Source organism: Brachyhypopomus gauderio, chromosome 5, assembly GCF_052324685.1.
Source record: "Brachyhypopomus gauderio isolate BG-103 chromosome 5, BGAUD_0.2, whole genome shotgun sequence".
Taxonomy (NCBI): domain Eukaryota; kingdom Metazoa; phylum Chordata; class Actinopteri; order Gymnotiformes; family Hypopomidae; genus Brachyhypopomus; species Brachyhypopomus gauderio.
Genome location: NC_135215.1, coordinates 35,206,988 through 35,229,656, shown reverse-complemented (window position 1 = coordinate 35,229,656; position 22,669 = coordinate 35,206,988). Strand labels below are relative to the sequence as shown.

Here is a 22,669-nt window from a genome sequence, read left to right as displayed (position 1 = left end):
AGCTCCACACCTTGAACCTGTTCTTCCGTGTCCACCCCGCTACTCAGGGGATCCTGAGGGGTGCAGAGGATTTTTGCTGCAGTGTTCATTAATATTTGAGCAGCAGCCCTCCAGGTTTCCCTCTGAGCGTGCTAAAGTGGCTTATGTGGTAGCACTGTTGACAGAAAGAGCTCTGGCTTGGGCTACCCCTCTATGGGAAGCACAAGCAGAAGTATGCACTACACACGAGCGTTTTGCCGCAGCTATGAGGAGCGCATTTTACCATCCATCCTCAGGGGGTGTACTCGGGTCTCGTCTCTTGTGCCTAAGACAAGGTAAAATGTCTGTTGCTGATTATTCCCTGGCGTTCAGAACACTAGCCTCAGAAAGCGGATGGGAAGTTGACGCACTCACAGCAATTTATCAGGAAGGGTTAACTGATGAGCTCAAAGATGAGCTGGCACTTCGGGATCCTCCCTCTGATCTCGACGCATTGATCGCTTTCACTGTGCGTCTTGATAATCGTTACCGCGAATGTAGACATGCTAGACGGTTGCAACATCAGGCAGTTACACCTAAGCCTGACACCACACGCGTTGTAGAGCCACGTGAGGCTGTTAACGAGCCGCAGCCTATGCAGCTAGCTCACACACGTCTTTCTAGGCAAGAAAGACAAGCGCGCCTTCAGGAGGGTAGATGCTTGTACTGCGGTAGCGAAGGGCATAAACTCCAAAAATGCCCCGAGCTACAGGGAAAAGGAGCGGTCCGCCAGTAACTGAGGAGGTCCTGGCGGGCCCGGTCTCAAACCCTCCTAGCAATGGTTTATTCATACACGTTTCGCTTACCTGGCGAGGGACAGAAGGGAAACACCTCTTGGCATTTATTGATTCAGGTGCTGCTGCCAATTTTATAGACGTCGCTTTGGCAAAAGAACTGGGGGTTCCGCTTGTTGACCTAGACAAGCCTTTGTCTGTAGCGGCCGTTGATGGACGTGCCTTGACTTCAGGCGAAGTCAATAAGCAGACTGTCCCGCTTGACATGAGTATTGGGGGTCACAAAGAACAGCTCGCCCTTTATGTCATTAGCGTGCCCCAGATGCGTCTTATTCTGGGTTTTCCTTGGCTCCAACGCCACAACCCAGAAGTAGATTGGCTTTCCCGTTCAGTCCGTAGTTGGGGAGCCATCTGCAAGGAAACATGCCTAAAGAGCAACCCCAAAACCACTACCAGTCACTCTCCGGACCCTGTTGACCTAACTCAGGTTCCTGCTGTTTACCACGACCTCAGAGAGGTATTCAGCAAGAAAAAGGCTGGCTTCCTTCCTCCTCATAGGGCTCATGACATAGCCATTGAGCTACTGCCAGGCACTAGTCCCCCTAGAGGCCGTCTTTTCTCCCTGGCCGTACCTGAACGTAGAGCCATGGAGACTTATATACAGGAGGCCCTGGCAGCCGGATTCATCCGGCCATCAACCTCTCCCGCTGGAGCAGGGTTTTTCTTTGTGGGGAAAAAAGACGGGGGACTCAGACCTTGTATCGATTACCGGGGGCTTAATAAGATCACGGTCAAGGATCGTCACCCTCTACCCCTCATGGCTACTGCCTTTGAGGCCCTCCAGCAGGCAACAATCTTCACTAAGCTTGATCTGAGAAGTGCCTACAACTTAGTCAGGGTAAGAGAGGGTGACGAGTGGAAGACCGCGTTTATCACACCCTCAGGTCATTATGAGTATCTTGTCATGCCCTTCGGTTTAATGAATGCCCCGGCCGTGTTCCAGCGCTTCATTAACGAAGTACTAAGGGAGGCTCTGGACAGATACGTCTTTGTTTATCTGGATGACATCCTCATCTACAGTAAATCCGAGACTGAACATAGAAAACACGTCCGGCGGGTGCTCCAACTACTCCTCGAAAACCACTTGTTTATTAAACTAGAAAAATCTCTGTTTCATGTCCAGGAAATAGGTTTTCTAGGTTACCGTATCGCCCAGAACACTCTGGCCATGGACCCCTCCAAGGTCCGGGCCGTTGCTCATTGGCCCACTCCTACCTCACTCCGTCTGGTACAGCGTTTTTTAGGGTTCGCCAATTTCTACCGCCGCTTCATTAAGGGTTTCAGTACCCTTGCGGCTCCCCTGATTACTCTCACCAAAAAGAGCCCCGGTCCCTTCGTCTGGACTCCCGAAGCCCAGCGAGCTTTCGAAGACCTGAAAATTCAGTTCACTTCTGAACCAGTGTTATGCATGCCGGATCCCGACCTACCATTCATAGTTGAGGTCGATGCGTCTGACTACGGGGTAGGTGCTGTTCTCTCCCAGAGAACCGGGTCCCCTCCTAAGCTCCATCCGTGTGCGTATTACTCCCATCGCATGTCCCCAGCTGAGCGCAATTATGACGTGGGGGACAAGGAACTCTTGGCCGTCAAATTGGCCCTCGAAGAGTGGAGACACTGGCTGGAGGGGGCTAAGCACCCTTTCCTGGTCTGGACTGACCATAAGAACCTGGCCTACCTCCAGCAGGCCAAGCGTCTGAACCCCAGACAAGCCAGGTGGTCCTTGTTTTTCGGACGCTTTGACTTCACGCTCTCCTACCGTCCGGGCACAAAAAATGCCAAACCTGATGCTCTGTCCCGCCAGTGGGAGTCGCCTCCTGACACCTCTGGGCCTAGCACCGTGCTGCCAGCTTCCAAAATCGTGGCACCCCTGCAGTGGGCCATAGAGACTGAAGTCAAACAAGCGCTCACCAGTGACCCGGGGCCTGGTGGTGGCCCATCCGGTCGTCTCTACGTCCACCCTAGGTTGCGTAAGAAGGTCATGGAGTGGGGTCACACTTCACCTTTTGCTGCTCATCCCGGGTCACGACGTACATTGAAACTCCTCCAGGGTAGATTCTGGTGGCCCGGGATGGATCAAGAGGTGACTCGTTTCGTCACCGCCTGCGAGACGTGTACCAGAAACAAGGTGACCCATACCAAACCGGCCGGTTTGTTACGTCCACTGCCTATTCCGTTGAGACCTTGGACGCACGTCGCCTTAGATTTCGTGACCGGGTTGCCTCCCTCTCGAGGTAACACCGCCATTCTGGTCATCGTAGACAGGTTTTCCAAAACCGCAAGGTTTCTGGCCTTGCCTCAGCTCCCCTCGGCCCGGGAGACCGCTTCTCTCTTCCTACACCACATAGTCCGGCACCACGGTTTTCCTACCGACGTGGTGTCCGACAGGGGACCCCAATTCACCAGTCGCTTTTGGGGTTCTTTCCTGAGGCTCTTGGGGGCCAGGGCTAGTTTGTCCTCTGGGTTTCACCCCCAGACTAATGGGCAGACTGAGCGCACCAACCAGGACCTCGAGCAGACGCTTCGGTGTCTGGCTTCCTCCAACCCCTCCTCCTGGTCTGACCAGCTTCTGTGGGCCGAGTATGCCCATAACACCTTGTGGCACTCGGCCCTCGGGATGTCCCCCTTCGAATGCCTCTACGGGTATGCCCCTCCTATGTTCGCTAACCAGGAGGAGGAGGCAGCCGTTCCGGGTGCCCGGGCTTTGGTGCGGCGATGTAGGGTGGCTTGGCGTAAGGCCCGTAAGGCCTTGATGTCTGCCTCCTCCGGCTACTGTCGGAGTGCCGATAAGCACCGCCTTCCTGCCTTGTCGTTTCGCCCGGGTCAGCGCGTCTGGTTGTCCGCCAAGGACCTGCCTGTCCGCGGCGGAACCAAGAAGCTGGCTCCTCGCTACCTGGGCCCCTTCAAGGTGGACGGGCGCATCAACCCGGTCGCTTACCGGTTGGTGCTCCCGCCGTCTATGAAGGTCCACCCGGTTTTTCACGCTTCTCGTCTCCGTCCTGTCTTGTGTAACATGCCCCGTGCTCCTGCCCCGCCGGCTCCCCGCATGGTTGATGGTGGTCCTGTGTACACGGTCAACCGGTTGTTGGACCACCGCCGTGTTCGGGGTCGGGACCAATACCTGGTTGACTGGACGGGTTATGGCCCCGAGGAACGCTCCTGGGTCCCCGCCTCCCGCATCGTTGATAGGTCCCTTATCCGGGATTTCCGCCGTGACAGGGCCGTCGCGTTGGGCCCGCGTGGTCTCGGGCCTAGAGGGGGGGGCTCTGTCAGGGCTGGCTCGGATGCCACTCCCTCCACCACCAGGAGGGGCACCCGAGTCAGTCCTAGACTTGCGGGGCGTAATCAGCAATGATCTGTTTCAGCTGTCTGAAGCCTTCTTAAGGAAGCTGTGGGAAACGGATCATTGCTGATTCGTTCGGTTTTGCCCTCGCGCTATCAGCCTGCTCCTTCATTCCCCGAAGTTGCACTCTCCAAGTTACAAGGTGTCTCGTCGCCGCTCTCTCTCTGTCTCTCCTTCTCTTCTTCGAGATTCTATCTCCTGCGTCGCTCTGACCTACCTCAAGTTTTCCCAAGTCTGTTTTTTCTTCCTGTCTTTATATTTTAGGAAGGGGTTTTGTTTTGCTGTGGCGTTTTTCTGCCTTCTGGCCAGCCACCTTCTCTGGCATCTTTAGTTTCGTTTTCACGTTGCCTGTGTCTGCGCTGTTTAAGTTACGTTTGTTGTTTTGTTTGTTTCTCCCGTCTCCTTACGGTTGAGCTTTATTTTTCACGCGTTGAGTTTTCCGCGTTGGGTTTTGTTTATCGTTTTACCGTGCTTCCACGACTTTCCTTTTATTTTCTCGCGTTGACTTTTCCGCGTTGCTTTCGTTTATTCATTTGGGTTGTGTTTCGTGTTTTAACTCTCGCACTCGCGTTCTGTTCTGACAAACGCTGTTGTGCTGTTAAACGGCACTTGGATCCACCTTTCTTCTATCACTATACGCGGTGAGTACCTCCCAGTACTCCCGCGTTACATACTGACTTGTTTTCAGTCCAGCCTCTGTTCAAAATACAAGATTATTGGCACGGGCTTTATAGCTCTTCTAGTTTCTTTACAATAGTGTGGCACAGTGGATAATGTTACTTAGAAATGTTTACAGTAAAAAAGAAAAAAAAAGGATATCCCTTTTCATATGCTGAAAAGAGAGCTATTAACATAGCAAGCAACATATTGTTTAGTCAACATGAATGCAATGTAAAAAAGTAACATTTATTTGAATAGAGCTTTTTACAACATCTGTTGTCACAAAGCAGCCTGAGTCAGGTTATTTCAAATGAGTGTGACTGGTCAGTGAGGGGACTTTTATTTTATAAGAACCTCTTAACTGCATTGCCATCAATACGATGCTGGTGTGAAGGGCTCTGTACCTGAGAGACGTCACCTAGGTGCCACCTGAATAATGAAAGCTGCGCTAACCACTGTTTACCACCATTGTAAAGTCTACCAACACTATTATTCTTGTAAAGTCTAACAACACTATTATTCTTGTAAAGTCTAACAACACTATTACTCTTGTAAAGTCTACCAACACTATTACTCTTGTAAAGTCTACCAACACTATTACTCTTGTAAAGTCTACCAACACTATTACTCTGGTAAAGTCTACCAACACTATTACTCTTGTAAAGTCTACCAACACTATTATTCTTGTAAGTCTACCAACACTATTACTCTTGTAAAGTCTACCAACACTATTATTCTTGTAAGTCTACCAACACTATTACTCTTGTAAGTCTACCAACACTATTATTCTTGTAAAGTCTACCAACACTATTACTCTTGTAAAGTCTACCAACACTATTACTCTGGTAAAGTCTACCAACACTATTACTCTTGTAAAGTCTACCAACACTATTACTCTTGTAAAGTCTACCAACACTATTATTCTTGTAAAGTCTACCAACACTATTATTCTTGTAAGTCTACCAACACTATTACTCTTGTAAAGTCTACCAACACTATTACTCTTGTAAAGTCTACCAACACTATTACTCTGGTAAGGTCTGCCAACACCAACACTAACAGTACTACTCTTGTAAGGTGTATCAACAATACTCTTGTAAGGTTTATCAACAATACTCTTGTAAGGTTTAACACTACTACAATAAAGACCAGCCAAAGAGACACATGGGTAGAGTCTGTATGTAAACAATGAATAAGCATTTTAATACTTATTTTTTGCATAAACACAGACGCTATTGGGAAGAAGCCTTTTTCCTGCCTCAAAAGTGGCTTCCTTACTGAATAATAAATGAGTGAATGAGATAAATTAAAAATATAATAAATATATTTATTTTTTAAATTCAATATTTATTTTTCCTGTTGTACAAAATAGGGGCATTTTCACTGGAAAACAGTTCTCATACAACATGGTTAATTACCTCTTTACATATGTTGCATGCATTAACTGATATCATTAAACTACTTGAGTTAATATACTTTGTATTGACAACTTACACACAATTGTTACAATTACAAAAAGCTTGTGGAATCTCACCTGAAGTACAATCTGATTATTTCACTGTCAAAGGATTTAAGTATATGTAAGACAAGTTGATGTATGTATGTTTTATATTGAACTTGGTAATGAATTATTTGAAATTCAGAATTGAATGTAAATAGAATGTCAAAATGGACACATTGAGCCCACTCGCCACCTACAGGACCTGGGAGGTACTGCATCGAGGAAGCAGCTTATGACGTTGCTTGTCTCATAAAGAGCCAGTGATAGATTGGCTAGATATCGCTTAACTTTCCTTCTATCATGAAAACACTGCATAACACATCATAATGGCCAGCCAGAAAAGCAACAAATGCGTATAAAACATACGTAATATGCCTCATAATGACATCTCTAATCTGAAAAATGAAAGAAGCGTCTACTAGGACAGTGTTCCTGTAGGCTGGGGGTGGGGTCACGGGGGCTAACACAATGGGCAGTGTTTTCAGTACAGCTAAATAACTACATCTAGATCTAGACATACACGCAGCCCGGTGGCTTTTGTTGCTTCTCAAAGTGTGTTGTGAGGTAGCACTTTGTTCCCCTGATTGTTCTAAATGTGGATGACATATTCATAAAGGAATTAATTACAGTATTATAGATTATGCAGAACTACTACTGCACAACAAGTCTGAACACACTGTAGCTATTCAACTACAAAATTAAGTTACAACTGTGATATATGTATATATATATATACATATATGTGTGTGTGTGTGTGTAGAGAGAGAGAGAGAGAGAGAGAGTTAATGAGACCTTATCTATTTGAACTGACTGCTAAACTCACTAATTGTTTAGATTGTACATGAAACGCTACAGGTGTGGTAGAACTTTTAAAACAAACTATATCAGGAAAATATTCACCTTTACTAGCTACACACTACAGTAGTGGTCAACTACTGATCTGCTTGATAAACCCAACATAGCTAGTTTATACGGATTCTACAAAACGAGTGGAATATGTCATGGCACATATTAAGACACCAGGCACTTTTTAAAGACAGTAGAAAGTCCCAACTTATGCAGAGTCACAGTTTTTAAGAGCTTTCCATTTTGCATTTACATTGTACAGACTTTATAAGAACATGTAAAAATCTATTAAGTTTCCCTCACCTAGTTAGGTTCATCAAAATATTATGCACAGTTACTATTTTAATATCTGCCACAATGCACTTAGTGCATCATTATTTCTTGACACCAATACTTGACAAATATCTGCATGTTTCTGAGTGTGGCCATGGCATATGTACATTACGGATGACTCAGGCGCTCTTATATAACACTTTCTTTAAAGGGTGTGTGCCTGTTTTACATCAGTATGTTTTCAACACTGCTGCCTGGTCAGAGCATTGCCCTCTGTACAGGAAGGAACCCTGAAGCCTTCAGGAGGTACTGCTCCTCTTCCTGGTCCTGGGTCTCTTCACCACTACCTCATCCTCCTGGTCGCTCTCACAGTCCCGTTCAAACCTGGCGATGGTCCGCTCCACGTAACCCTCCTTGGGCCTGTCCTGTTCACCACAACACCACAACACAACACAAAAGAGGTGGATAGCTGAGTCGAACATTTACTGAGAACAGGAGATGCCCCTCCTCGCCCTGACTTGGGAATAACGTCAGAGTGGTTCTCATGACTCTGATGAGCTCACGTGTAACCTGAGAACCTGAGGTGTGTACATGGGTGTGCACGTGAGATACTTACCTGTGGTTTCTTCATCATGCGTGTCAAATGATTACACAGTGCTACGATCCTGATGGAGAACTGGGAGAGAAAACAACAGGCGTGCTCTGACACAGCGATGTGCACCACACAGTAACTACAGCAGAAACATGGCAAAATGGGTCCAGAGCCACAATTACAGCATTATGTCCAAAGAGGTGCTGTGAACCAAAGTAACAACCAAATATAAGTTGTTGGGGATAGCAGAGCGGAGTCAGAGTTACCTTCCACCGGCGGCGAGCGTACTGCCTCCTGAAGTTTTCTATGTTGACCACAGACTGTCTGCGTACCAGAGCTTGTTTGGAGTTCACAGGCTACAGAAAAGAAGCACACAAAAACAAATGCCACACAGAGCTGTAACATCAGTCATGTAGTAGTAGTGTGCTCATATTCTACGTGTTATCAATGTGAAGTGTCAATCCTATAAAGTATGACTGTTGTTGCTTATAATGTTCATTTACACCAACATTCGAAAGTCAGTAGAGAATAATTGATTTTGAAAAAAACAACATACAGGTTAACAATAAAATAAAAAACACTCTTGTAATATGTAACCACCTTTAATTTAAATTGAATTCAGTTTAATTGAATGGTTATCTGAAGATATTCAAATCAGATTATGTTTTTTACCAGTCTGTTATGGGTACAAAGGTATAAATATAAGGATATACATTTTCACTGTTGACATTAAACAGAATATTCTCAGAAACACTAAAAATAAGTGCTGAAGTAAAATTATGATACGATAATGATATTTAAGGCAACACTGATACTGGTATTTAAACATGAAAATAAAAATATAAATATATTGTATTATGCATTTAAGAAACAAAAAAAATCGATACATTAATAATGTTCATTAAAAATTGCATCCTGTTTTCAACTTCAAAATAATCAATAAAATAAACTATGAACGTTATGTATTAATTCCAAAATAAACATCATCTTTATTTTAATAATGACTTATGAACAAAAACATCATACATACACAAGACTTTGTGTGCAAAATTATCAATTACTTAGTTGTATATATAAAAATAAAAGTCTCTATATAGGTATAAGCTCTTACTACAATATAAACATTTAGGGTGTGAAAGAACTTTCATAAGCATTTAAAATGGCAAAGAAATTTCCTCAAGCAGGTACATTAAACATTGACTCCAGGCTCCATCAGGTGTAGCTCAGCGCTGCAGTGGAACTCCACTTCACAGGTCCTGGTCAGCAGATCCTTCAGGGCCTCGTTCTCCTCACTGTGGAGCTCCACCCTCCATTCCCCACCTCTCCTTTATCTGAGACCACCAGTTCCTGCAGCCAGTGGAGCTCAGCATCCACGTCCTCTCCAGGTGCCAGGTGGGTCTGTCTCTCCACGTGGCCCTGAGGTCCTCCTGGAGGTCTTTCCTCAACGCCTCAACCTTGCACAGCTCAGCATAGGCCTGCGAAACATCTCCATGCAAGCTTCCACTCTCTTCTTTGTACCACACTTCCTTCTCATTATAGATGGAGAGAAAAGCTTGCTTCGAGGTCCTCCTACATAGACTCTTGTATCGCAGCCAAGCCTTCCAAGCCGGTCTCCACTAAGGAGACGTCCTCCACCACAATGGCAAGGCCTTCAAAGCTGATGTATGTGATGTTGGGTGGAGTGCTACAGTGAGAATGGATGGTGTATTCCTTCAAGCGCTTGGTCTTCAGCTGATGTGTCTCGCCCCTCGTCTGGGCTCCTGAGCCAGGTCTGGTGTCTTCCACATTTTCATGGCTCTTCGGACACAGGGACCAAATGGAGACTGAGTGAGGGTGTGTCCTGTACATGTCTTTGGTCAGTCACCTCGCTCGTTTACAGTGGGGCCAGGCTGCACACTCATGGAGGTTAGTGTCATGGTGTTAAGAGTGACTAACAGGCCACTCTCATCTCAGTCTCTCCTTCACTCCATTTCATTAGTGTGGGTTGTTCCATGATGGAAAAAAACCCAGTCGTGTACATGCAGGTGACTGTGGTTACCCTCCAACAGGATTATCTCGAAGTGGCAACCGTAATGATACTGCACACGCACGTGCGGTGATATCGGATGGCTGTTTGACTGCTATGATGAAACAGGCATTGGTACTTCGGATTAGATTACCGTTATGTCATTACGTTAATCTTAAATGTAAATTCATCTTGTGGTGTCAAACAACAAAGGAAATGTAATTTATTTAGTCATTTCCTATCACTGCATTATGAGAGCTGCTAACTGAACAAATAACAATCCATGCACAGAGTGAAATCCATGCTGTCAAAGGCAGTCGTCCAGACGGTTACCTTTATCCATGGGTGGTTGAGAGCACCATCTATTGTAAGTCGCTTTCTGTTAAACAAACAAAGAAAACACCATTCAGAAAACACAAGAGCAGTAAGGCAACATTTAGAAACTCCCTAGATTTCAAGCCGACTCATGTTCGAACATGCACTTCCTATGAGCACGTGACATTTACACTGCTCTTCAGCTCATAAGTGATAATGTATTCATGACATGTTTCAGCCTGTTCTGAAATCATAAAAGCGTTATGAGCATCTACCTAGTAGTAGACGGCTCTCTCTACTCATTCCCGGCTGATTCAATGTTTGTTTCTCACTGTGATGTTTTCATTTCACAACGTACCTTGGGTCTTTTGTCAGCAGCTGTCTGATAAAACTCTTGGCTAGTTCACTGGTGCTGCCGAAGAATTCCTCATCAAACTCATAGTTCATACCGGAAATGTTTGCCATAGTGTCCTGTTTAGACTCGCCCAGAAATGGAGACGCACCACTCAGGCTAGAGGGGGAGAAACTCGTTTTAGCCTTGAGCCACTGTGCTGCAGGCTCAGCTCTGAGGAATATTTATCCAAGAATTTAACATAAATTAGCATTTTCAAATCCAAGAGAAATGCTTAAAGCATGTCAAACTTCCTGGGTTTTTTGTACGAGAAAAAAACAGCTGTGTAAACATATTTTTAACAGTTGTTGTGTTTTTAAGAACAGAGTCAATGTAATCATGTTTCCCATCTCAAACACTGACTATGCATTATTTTATTATACGTTTTAGCATTCTCATTTAAAAGTCTTTCATGCGTTTGTAGATCACTGGATACACTCGGTATTCCTACAAAACATTGCAAAACAATAACCAAATGGGTTTTGGGGGGAAGGGGGTGGGAGATTTTGCAACTTTCCTTTAACAGGAACTCAGATGGGGTTCTGTTCAGTCTGGGTTTAATAATAATTTGGGTTTAACACGCCAGCCCACAGAAGTGACACCTAAAAGTGGGAACCCAAATTCTGCAATTCACACTTACAGAATGTATGTGATGACTCCAATACTCCTGTGTGGGTCGCACACACACACACACACACACACACACACACACACACACACACACACACACACACACACACACACACACACACACAAACATGATTAAACCATGGAGCAGCACTGTCACATGTTTTATGCAAAATACTAAATACCAGCCGATTAAGACCACTTACCACATGTCTGCTGCCAGTCCCAGAGGCTCATAGTTGACGATCTCTGGAGCTGAAAAAGGGATCATCATGTTACTTCAGAGATCACCGAGACACTTCATTTAACACACCACTTCAAGAAACGTCATTTAACACACCACTTCAAGAAACGTCATTTAACACATCACTTCAAGGCTGAAGAATTTCAGCTGTGCTTCACATTGTAACCGTTCTATTTAAATGAACGTGTGTCACTTCCAGCGTTTGTCCTGATCTGAAGGAGCCGTACACGCGGTACAATGTGGTGTACAGATGATGAACATAGCAGATCTTACTCATCCACCTTACCTACAAACTCTGGCGTCCCAAAAATGTCTTTGAACTCGACGCCATCTTGGATTTTGTGTGCCAGGCCAAAGTCGATAAGTTTGATCCGCGGTATTGGCACATTTTTGTCTAACAGCATAATGTTCTCAGGCTGAAAAAGGAAGACAATACCGTTCCATAAATATTGCAAAATCCTAACAAAAAATATACAATTGCTTGTAATTGGTGCAGTCACTTTACATTTAGCCTACACTACACTTTTAATGGTCATAAACACTCCTCTAAAAGGACACTCTCCTGTGGTGTGACATGTTCATGAGTCCATAGGTCTCTTAGAGAGTGCATGACCTCTCTGTGTACTGACATTATCCTGTCAGGCTGGGTCTGCTTGTCCTTGTGGGCTGGAGGAGGAGCAGACACAGCTCTTGGAGAAACAGGATGGGGTTTATCGTGGTGGGCAGTATGGGTGACGTCCCTCAGCATGTGTGGCTGATAACCCTACAGGGACTGAACGCTTGGACTGAATCCCGGAGACTCAGAGCACGTGTAAACATCAGTTTGGACAGACAATTCTGCTGTTATTCATATATACAGAAGCTGATGATATGGAAGTTACCAGGCAGAAGCTGAACTATGAAAGGTGGAGGAGAAATATTTCATCACATATGATAGGAAATGGGGCTTAATGCCACAGACATACATTCAAAGGCCTTGGACATGTACAGAATACTCCATATAGATCAATACGTTGCTATTTAAACAAATGGTAAATAATGTTGTAGCTTTCTGCTTCTTTTCACGTTCCCCACACAGTTTTGTGCCGATACCGCGTACTGTGCTGGGTCCCTTTGAGTTTCCTAAGCTACAGGTGTTGCTATGCAACAGAGTTCACAGTAGGACAGATCCTCTAAAGAGGCCAATACAGAAATTATCTGCTACCATAGCAACAATCCCATTTCCTATTCCCCCCTTCACCTCATAAGTATGCACAGTACAGTATGTGATGTACAAATCCTGTTTGGGGCACATGTGCCAAAGGCCACTGTAAGTAACGGTGCTGTGAAATGTTCTTCACCTGCCTGTGTGTTCCTACACCATGCTTTAAGAGCAGGCCTGTTTTTGCTGCACTGGTTGGGGTGTTTACAGGCAGTCATACAGATTCAAAGGCTGCCGTAATCAGGCTAAAACCCCACTAGAAAGTCTGTTGTACATCCATAGCCCCTCCTAGACTAGGTTAAGTGCTAAAAAGACTAAGGAAAGCACCCTAGAAAAGGCAACAGTCTCTGACAGTGAGCCACATACCTTCAAATCAAAATGTGCAATGCTTTTAGAGTGCAGGTACTGGACTCCATTAAGGATCTGTTTAAGGAACTCTGTGGCCTCCTCCTCACTCAGAGATTCCTTGTGGGCCAGGAAGTCAAAGAGCTCACCTCCAGACACCCTGCACACACACGCAAAACCGGCAAGGTCCAAAAGTGTTTTGCAGTTCAAACATACCACCATACATTCACAGGTGTGTGTAAAACAAAGACAACGATGATTAATATTATATAAACAATAGTGATGAAATAGTAAAAAGATAATATGACACTGTATGAAGAGGAAATCAATGTGACAGTAAGTTCACACTACTTTCCGTTCACATCGACTGAGGTTGAGGCTTGCTGAGAAGATTTGCTGGCCAGACTTTCTCACCTTTCTCACATCTACATTTCAATCTCACAGTGAACTTAAGAAGACTAAGAGAAACACACACTTCCTCTGCTACAACATGGACCTGTGTTCTTAACCACGTAGCGTAGTGAAACTCCAGAATAAGCAATATCATAAAAACTCTTCCTGGTTCACACATTCAGTCTGTCTGTCTCTCTGTCTGTCTCTCAACCCCACTCAACCTCTCCTCCCTTCCCTTCGGTCTCCCTCACCCTTGACTCCAGCACACCAGAGTACATTCACTTGAACTCTGTTGCCATTTGCATCCGTCTGGGGGATCCTTCCTTAAAAATGCACATGCACATACTTTTAACTTAGACGTGAGCTGACTTCCTTTGACAGTCTGCGCCTTTCGTCAACAATCCTGCCTGAGTTCAGCACACAGTTCGTTGTAACCGGTCGCCCCTGCTCCCATGAACACACTAGTGCAGGAACTAACCCGCACCAGGCCTAACATGTAGCAAAGATAGAATATCAAAACACATTTATGTGAATATGCATGACTCCATGTCCACCCATAAATGGATGATAAACATTTAATAATCATGTATTTGTACAGAAAAGAAAACCCAACAGTAAACTGTCTTGCCACCAACATTCATTAATATTTTTTCACACTGTGTACACCCAGTGTCACAACTCAAAAGTACCATAACTCAAATGTTCCCAGGGTCCGAAGTTTCTAGTGTCCTATGTTCACCGGTTCAATATTAACACACTTTAATCCTGCTAACCCTAATCCTAACCCTGACACCACAGCGACTATATATAGAGCTATATGACTGCTGAGTAGGAGAAAACCCCTCTAACAAGTTCTCATGATAGCTCCTGTAATAATCCATAGAGCCGTGGGACACAGAACCCTGACTCAGAACACGCGTGTTACAGCTTTACAGCGTGTGCCATGGACTTGGGCCAGATAAGCAGCTGGGTTGTACAGCTGCACCGGGCCTGGATGGGCCGTGGATGCAAACGTCACTCACAGCTCCAGGATGAGCACCACGTCGGTGCGGTTCTCGAACACGTCGTGCAGGGAGATGATGTTGGGGTGCTGCAGGTGCTGGAGGATGTCCACCTCTCGCTCGATCTCCTCCCGACGCACACCCCTCCTGCTCACCCTGCTCTGGCGCTTCTTGATGAACTTGGCCGCGTACTCCACGCCGCTGCTCTTCTCCTTACATCGCTTCACTATAGCGAACTGCCCACTGAAAGACAGACACGAGGAAAACAAACAGAAGCGATTGTGCATGTATGTTTGATGAGCTGGGCTTTGTTGAGGGTGCTAAATGCTTCTCGCTTTACATTTATTTCCACAGGAAATGAAATACAATACAATCCATGAAAGGAAGTTGGACTCTAGCCTCTTTAGACCAGGACAATTCTCTGAGATCATTGTAGCAAGAACTATTTGACCTTTCAGTGCACTAGAAGTTCCTTTTCTTGGACAAAGGTGTGGTACGCCGAGGAGTTAAGAGACGAGGCAGAAAACACTACTATCATTTACCTTCCACATAAGCAGCAATCAAATTTGGTATACAAATAATAAGTTTAAAGAATGAGTTTAAAAGCAGAACAAATCTTCAAGTTTAAAACAGTTTGTGGCCAAAGTATGACTGTAAAACCCGATGATATGTAAGGTTAAAATTAACTTTTGACCTCGAGGCAACTGTGGGATGTAAGTCACTAATGGAATTATTCACCCAGTGTGACAAGCACAATTGGGTGCTAAACACCTCCCAGGGAGTTTTGAAGGGAAACCGTTCAGCTAGCTAGCATGACATCTGAGGTATGCAGTAGGATGAACACACACATACAGACAAGTAGACAAATGCCACCCTCCTACTTGGTATTTTACTGAATCAACCATTTCTGTTATTGGTTTGTTTCACATTTTTACAACACTTTCTCCTCGTATTCTCTCTCATGTCTAATGTGGTGAACTATAGGCGCATCAGTATCATGCTTGGCAGTTTAAATAAGCTCAGACAGGATTTCTCCTGCGTGTTGTATCAAGTTAGAGAGAGGTGTCGAAAATTAATCAGCTAAGTTGTGTGAAGCAGTGGAAAAAAAAAAAACACTTCCACCAGGTGCATCAAATTGGGGAACTGAATACAGCTACAGCCGTAGAGGACAACGCCATTAATATTTCAGACCATAAACCGCTCTGTCCCTGCTGTCACGTCCCCTCTTCCTGTTATTTGTACCGTTAAACAAAAAACAAGGGGGACTGGTGAACGTTCCTCCAGCCTGCATCACCTCTGATGCTGCAGCTCACTAACACACCCATCATCCTGCCTGTCAGTCTGGACCATTCAGACCTCACCACTCTCAAGATGGTCCACTAACTCATGGAGATATCACAGAGGGACAGAGCAGGGCAGAGGGATTAGGAGGACGCTGAGAGAGAGGGAGAGAGACGGAGTGAAAAAGCAGGATGAAAATGGGCTTGAGAGAGAGCTTGGGTCTAGAGAACATCAGATCTGTGTCGCACTTTAAAAACCATCAGGGCTTCTGTGGGCGCAGGAGTAATTAGGAACTCATAAAACTCCTCAACATTAAAGCAGAGGTTCCATGGAGCCTTTCCACGGTTTTTTTTTTCGCAGGAAGCACATCATGTCGCATCTTTATCACTTTCCATATTCATCTCCTGTGATTAGGGGATGAGGCCTTGCTGTGTGTGTTTCACATGTGAGTGAAAGGCTGCTTGTCTCTATGTGCTATCAGGGAAGCCGGGTTAATTTGAACCCAACCACTGCTCCAATCCACTCACACCTGCCAGCCCTTTTTTGGGGTGATGGTCTACATTGGAGATCCGAGAGGGGCCTGGATTAGGTCTGTCCATCTGAGAGGGGTCTGGATTAGGTCTGTCCCTTGACAGGGTCGCAATTATACACATTCCATCTAAGCTCCACTTTCCAGCCTAGCCTTTGTTTCAAAGTACTCTCTACTGATGTTTTAAGATTGCCATTTATAGAGATACAAAGAAATGCTAGGATCTCTCTGGTTGGTGCATGTTTGCAAGTTTAGGCATATCACTTACATAATATATAAGAAAAACATAAACACTGATTAACTTCAGACACCAGATAATTATTCAAAGTGCATGTTATTTTCTTTCAAAACAATGAAACAGTTGCTTAAATGCTGTAGTGACATAATAAAATTTATTCTAAAACTTGATTATTAAATTAAATTAAAATAATTTTATTAAATATAAATTAAATTATTGTGGGCAGGATTATAAGTAGACACACACACACACACACACACACACACACACCACTGTGAACTTTATACCACAGCTCAGAGCAATCTACCTACAGGGGTCTTGAGGGGAAACATGGGGTGGGGTTGGCCATCCCTCTCTTTCCCCAGTGGTATAGAAAGTGTTGAGAGTGAAACGTATGATAAGATCCACCCACAAGCACACCCAGTAAAGAAAAGCTAAACAGGCTAGGCAGGAATGCACTGCCGTAGGGCTGGCCTTCTCTGAACGGGTCTGGGGAGAACACAAACCTGGGGGGTCAGAGGGGCCATGCATCTCAAATGTTCTTTTCATCCATTATATCTGCAACTCAGTTTCACCCCAAGGACCACTCTCACACAAATCACTCCTACATGGCCATGTATGAGGGGTCTTACTCTGTGTAACAAAAGGGGTAAAATTAATGGGGTCTCAAGCACTGAGTCATAACACATCTTCAGAAAACCCGCAATGAGCTAACAACATGAGCCATTTCATGCTTTTCTAAGAAAAGCGGCCATAGGGACCAATGAACCTGACCCTCCCTTTACACTATAAACTCTTTCATTGTAAATCACATAATTCAAACACCAAGAAAAAAAAAGCCTCCCTGTGCTGTAACAAATTGACCTGGACATTTAGACCCACCTCTCTTACAAGAACACAAGATCTCCTCAAGTGCTTTGTTGATGGCGTGATTCTATGAGTGGATGGAGGGGGAGTGAGTCCTCCCACAGTGTGCGTGCCGGCTAGCTTCAGTCTGAGTCTGCCTGTAGCTGTGACAGCTCTGGGTCTCACTGGACCCTCCACTCCCAACAGCTGCTGGGTATTAGCTTTGCTGAGGCCCGGCAGTGGCTGTGTGGTTGCCTGTGGTTCCAGCCCAACGTTGAGATGCAGCTCTCGGTAACACAGCCTGAGGGAAACCCTCAACACTACAAGATCCACTGTCACTGTTACTAACGCAAGTTCCCTCTTTTGTAAGTCCATAGATACACGGATGTATGAGAGGGAGCCCAAGTATAACAGAAGAGAACATTGCATGTCACACACTATAAAGTGGGCAAACTGCAAAAATTTGTCTGAGCTTAAAAAAATAGACCAGCTGACTCACACAGTGAGACCAATATATAAAAACAATGTTATCTAAACAGATATGTCTAAACATTTTTGTGCATAAAACTGCAAATCAGAAATAAAATTAATATATGTGTAACTATATCTTTAATTTTACCTAAAGGCTGTTATAATGCTTCACAGAGACAGTGAGTTCAGGCATAACAAGTGTAGACTACAACACTGCTTCACTCTGGCTGTCACCACTGCTGAAGAACTAGATTTTCCAGAGGGGGCCACCAACCCACGCAGGTCATTATCCCACCTACGCAGAAGTACTTCACTTTGGCCTGTACAGAAATCAAACATGACTCCCTCTCACTGACTTCTGCAGCTGTTTAATATTCAACCATTATGTTTCGTCATATCATTGTAACACAACCTGAAGGTCTTATACAGGGGCATTTATAAATAACATTATTAGACCATAAAACTAACAAGTTGGAAGTCCAGTTACACCATAATGTTGTACGGACAGAGCAGCCGTGTGAAAGAACTACTCAAAGACACATACCCTGTTTGTAAACACTGATTTATGTTGATCTATTTATTTATTTTTTTTCTCCTCTACTTTTGTTATTTATTTGCTTTCCTTTCTTTTCACTTTTTCAACTTTAAATTCATGTTCAAGTTCATCATAATTAGAATTGTTCATATTTTTCAATGAGTTATTCATGTTGAATGATAACACTGCTTTGGCAATACTGTAACTGAATATGGTCATGCCAATAAAGCTTATTGAAATTGAAATTGACTGTTCTTTGAGATTTGAACCGAGCTCAATGTACTCATTCGCTATAAATAAACAGCCTGGTCCATCAGAAACACAAACAATAACTGCCTAATGGTGATTTGATGAAATGAAAGTGTTATGAATAGAAGTCCTGTCACAAGTAGCACTGGGTGAAAAGCAGCAGCTCTCTCCTCATCCACTGGTAGTGCTCATCCTCTGCTTTAACTATCAAACACCTTGAGGATTCTCCATGTTAAAACAGAATCAAGTGTGTTACTTCAAAGTGCCTTATTAGAACTGTGCAATAGCACTGCAGCCCTGCAGTAAGATAAGGTGACCACATCCAGCCTACGAATGCTGTGTTAATTCGTCATCGTGCTGCTTATGTTGTGACACACTCACAAAATGCACCACAGACTTGCTGAGGAAACTCTGAGGAGAAATCACATGTACAAAGCATTTATGTACTCATAAACTACAGCATACAAACCTCTTGTTCTTAAAAAAAAAAACTAAGAAAATGGGGTTAGTGGGACTCTGATATGGCAAAACTTCCTTTAGCAAACCATCAGCACTGGGTACAGGTGACAGCATGTCTCAAGGTACCCAAGCCAAGACTCCAGGAGACGACACTGAAGAAGTAAAATGACTGATATCAGTGATCTGTCTCTTCCATCTCACTAGCTGCCACTGCTAAACCACAAGTAAAAAAAGCACAAGTATTTTTCTCTCATGAAACACACAGAAGGAACTTTTATGCAGATAACCTGCTTAAAACACATTGCCTTAAGCCTTAAACACAGCGCAAACAGAATGAATGAAAACAAGATCTCAAGGGGAGTTTATTAATAGCAAAAGGTCTCATGCAGCACACGAGCAGGCCTTCAGAAAGACTCTGCATGTCATGTCTGCAGTTTGCTTTTAGGAGTTGTGTAACAACCCCCCCACCCCCAAAACTTTGCTTAAATGTGATTCATGACAAGTAGCCCCAACTCACATGCACAAGCAACAAATTGGAAGACTTGCTCAAGGCAGAGTGCCTGGCTGTGCATTACTACATCACACACCCCCTATTTATAATTCTTATTCTTCATTCAGTCTGAGCTTTTCCATTTGTGAGCCTTACATTTTCTCATTCTCTCTGTCTGATGTCTGTCTCTTGCTCTCTCTGTAATGCTGCTGCCTGATTGCCACAGATGGTTCTGTGAAACCATAGAAATGTGCTGTTTCCTCTTTAACTTGTATTTGTGTACAATCATGTTTCCACCACAAAGATAGCTGACCCCCCATTACACTTAGGGATTCAATAATACGCCAGGCAAACATTACTGGCAACTACACGTTCTGCCCTTGAATGGAAATGCAAGCGTGTCTGCTTTACTGTAGGTGTTGATCTGAAATCACATTGACAATGCTGTAATGATTAACGGTGCATGGTTTATCTCACAAATGTTAACATTTTAAGATTTGACTCTAAACTCTAGAAGTTACCATCACAGTCTAGTGTGTTATCACCCCTACATGAGCCTGGGTGTGTCAAACACTCCATGTAAACGAGGGAGGGAAAACAGGAGACCTAACCAGTCGGGCAGATGGTGGTGGCGCTTTAAATGATCAAAATAACAACAAACAACCACCAGCTTAGCTTCTGTGTTTTATGCTAACAGCCTATCTTTTAGAACAGAAGTTATTCTGATGTGTTGTTAATGATTCAAATGTAGATAAATTGACTTTGGACAGAATCGGTGTATTCCAGCTTAGCTCCACCCCATGCAGCCGTCATGCCCAGGTCAGGAGGACAGGACACCCACCTGGGTGGTAATATACACCTTTCCTGGAAGCTAACAAGCAATTGAACACTATAACCTCTCTTCCCTTGTGGATAGATTTATAACTTCCTTCTGCTGAAAGAGTGGTAGGAATTGTGTTTTTACAGTTGATATTCGTTAGTTCAGTTGAGTTTAGTGGTGATAGTTGTGCTTTGTGATGGAGTGTGCTTTGAAAAAGAGAGAAAAGTCACTGAGGAGTGAGGTCAACTGCCAAGTCAAGAGAACAAGAAAACACCTGCAGTGAGTTTTTCCCGACTGCAGTGAGTCTTTGACCTTATCATGAATAACCGGATATGAGAACTCACGTATTAATGTTCAGATCTCTTTTGAATTTTCATGTCACAGTTACACTACAATTTAGGATGATGACCACTAAAAGAAAACAACCAAGCAGACATTTGCTTGTTGTTGAGCAGAGACTACAAACTAGATGGTGCCAAACGTCTCGTGCTCTTCCAACGATGACTCCTCACAGCCGCTCCCTTCTCAAACATCACAGAAAGACTTGGAGTGCTCTCTTAGGAACCATCATTAAACCATACGATAAAGGTTCATGAGGACTTGTGCTTCGCCTGCTGGGTTGTTGTAGATGCCTGCAATTCCATAGTCATTTCTCCTGTTACTCACCTTCCAAGCTCCTCCCCAGCTTCATAAAAATCTTCCACTTTCTGTTGCTTGAACACAGCCATGCCCAGTGTCCTCATCGATGACAGCGCAGTCTTGGTAAGAGTTCAGCACAAACACATCTAGGGGTCTGGCTGGTATTCCTTCAGGGTAGCATAGACAATCCCAGAGATGCTGTGAAAAAACATGTATTTATGTCTGGGGGGTGTTTTCATGCGCTTCAGAAACAGGGCTGTGAAGTTCAACTCATCCAGCCTACGCATGTCTCAGCACGCCACACGCATTCCATCACATCTGGGAGACAAAACCTCCACTGGGCTCTTATGTAGGGATGCCTCTGTCTTTCTTAATACTGTATGTTAGAAAGCTCAGTTAGTTTGAACGGTTTCCTGTTCTGAACAATTATGGTTGACACGTTTTTTTGAAGTATGATGACAGAGCCAGTGTTTCTGAATATTATGCATCACGAAACAGAACAGAACAAAGTCACGCAACTCAGTGACAGCAGCAGGAGAAACGGTGTCTCCAGGACTTTTTAATACATGAAACAATTACAGCTTCAAAACGTCAAACCGAGATCATGCATACGTCCCCTTCACTTAACTTCCTAAGACCCTTAATAGACCCGTCGCTGTGTCGTTATTTTACGTGTGCAGACACAAACACGTACATGCGTAACAGTATAAGTCTTTACCTTTCAGGCAGTAAGTAGCATATGAAATAATTAACGTGACATGACGTTTACGCAATTAACAAAACACCAACTAATGCTTCTGTCGGAACGCATCACTAGTGGAAACGATATGGATGTAACTTAAGTCAGAAAACTTATGGACGTAATTTATGCTACGGATTCTCAATCTTAAAACAAATGACTTACCTTATTTGCTCAAGTAAGAATACGTTGTAAGTGTAAGTATATTGGTGCGCAACTGGAGGCGGCTGCTGGCAGCACATTTATAGGGTCTATATTACTGATCGCTCTGCACACTGAAGCACTGATGACTTATTCAGCACGAGCGCGTCTTCACCCCCCGGACACGCGCACGCGCCACCTGTTGATCATGTTCAAGATTTTGTGTTGCAAGACGCCGGTACAAGTCATATCAATACTATTTAGGTCAGGTTATAGTTAAAGACTAATATTTAATAACGGCCGTGGAATTCGTGATTTGAAGTATAATTTAGAATGAACGTTTGAGACATAAGCAGTCTCCACAAGTTAGCAGGATATTGATTCATATATACAGGCCACCTTCAGACCAAATTGGCAAATCACATTAAAATAACTTTTATTATTTAAGTGCCTATCTGTTTTAAACACAGCAAGCAACACTGCCACCTGCTGGAGAAACAAGGGCACACGCGAGTCCCCTATAAAAACCATACTGAAATATTTTCTTAAATAGCTAGCTTTTCTCTCACCAATTTAAACTCAGAACGATGACACATAATACAAGCGCTGTCCAAATGGGTAGCACAGATTTAGTGAAGAAAAAACAACAGGAAGGAAGTAAAGGTGAGTCTCTATTGTCCAGCATC

The 22,669-nt window shown here is 44.1% G+C and overlaps 1 protein-coding gene and 1 pseudogene across 2 annotated transcripts; both read right to left on the bottom strand.

The window, feature by feature from the left end:
• Positions 1–6,759: 6,759 nt before the first annotated feature.
• Positions 6,760–22,167, bottom strand: dapk2b (death-associated protein kinase 2b). Of its 2 annotated transcripts, XM_077007504.1 has the most exons (12): positions 22,008–22,167; positions 21,131–21,301; positions 14,568–14,789; positions 13,174–13,312; positions 11,893–12,022; positions 11,569–11,617; positions 11,376–11,402; positions 10,703–10,855; positions 10,363–10,408; positions 8,291–8,380; positions 8,049–8,108; positions 6,760–7,857 (listed from the first exon to the last, which is right to left on the bottom strand). In XM_077007504.1, the coding sequence occupies exons 2-12, from the start codon at positions 21,205–21,207 to the stop codon at positions 7,732–7,734; spliced, it is 1,119 nt and encodes a 372-aa protein (XP_076863619.1). In that variant the 5' UTR covers positions 21,208–21,301; positions 22,008–22,167; the 3' UTR covers positions 6,760–7,731. The 2 variants fall into 2 exon arrangements, with proteins under 2 accessions (XP_076863619.1, XP_076863620.1); XM_077007505.1 differs by lacking the exons at positions 6,760–7,857; positions 8,049–8,108; positions 8,291–8,380 and adding an exon at positions 9,167–10,144.
• Positions 9,214–9,872, bottom strand: LOC143515309 (death-associated protein kinase 3-like; annotated as a pseudogene).
• Positions 22,168–22,669: the final 502 nt, after the last annotated feature.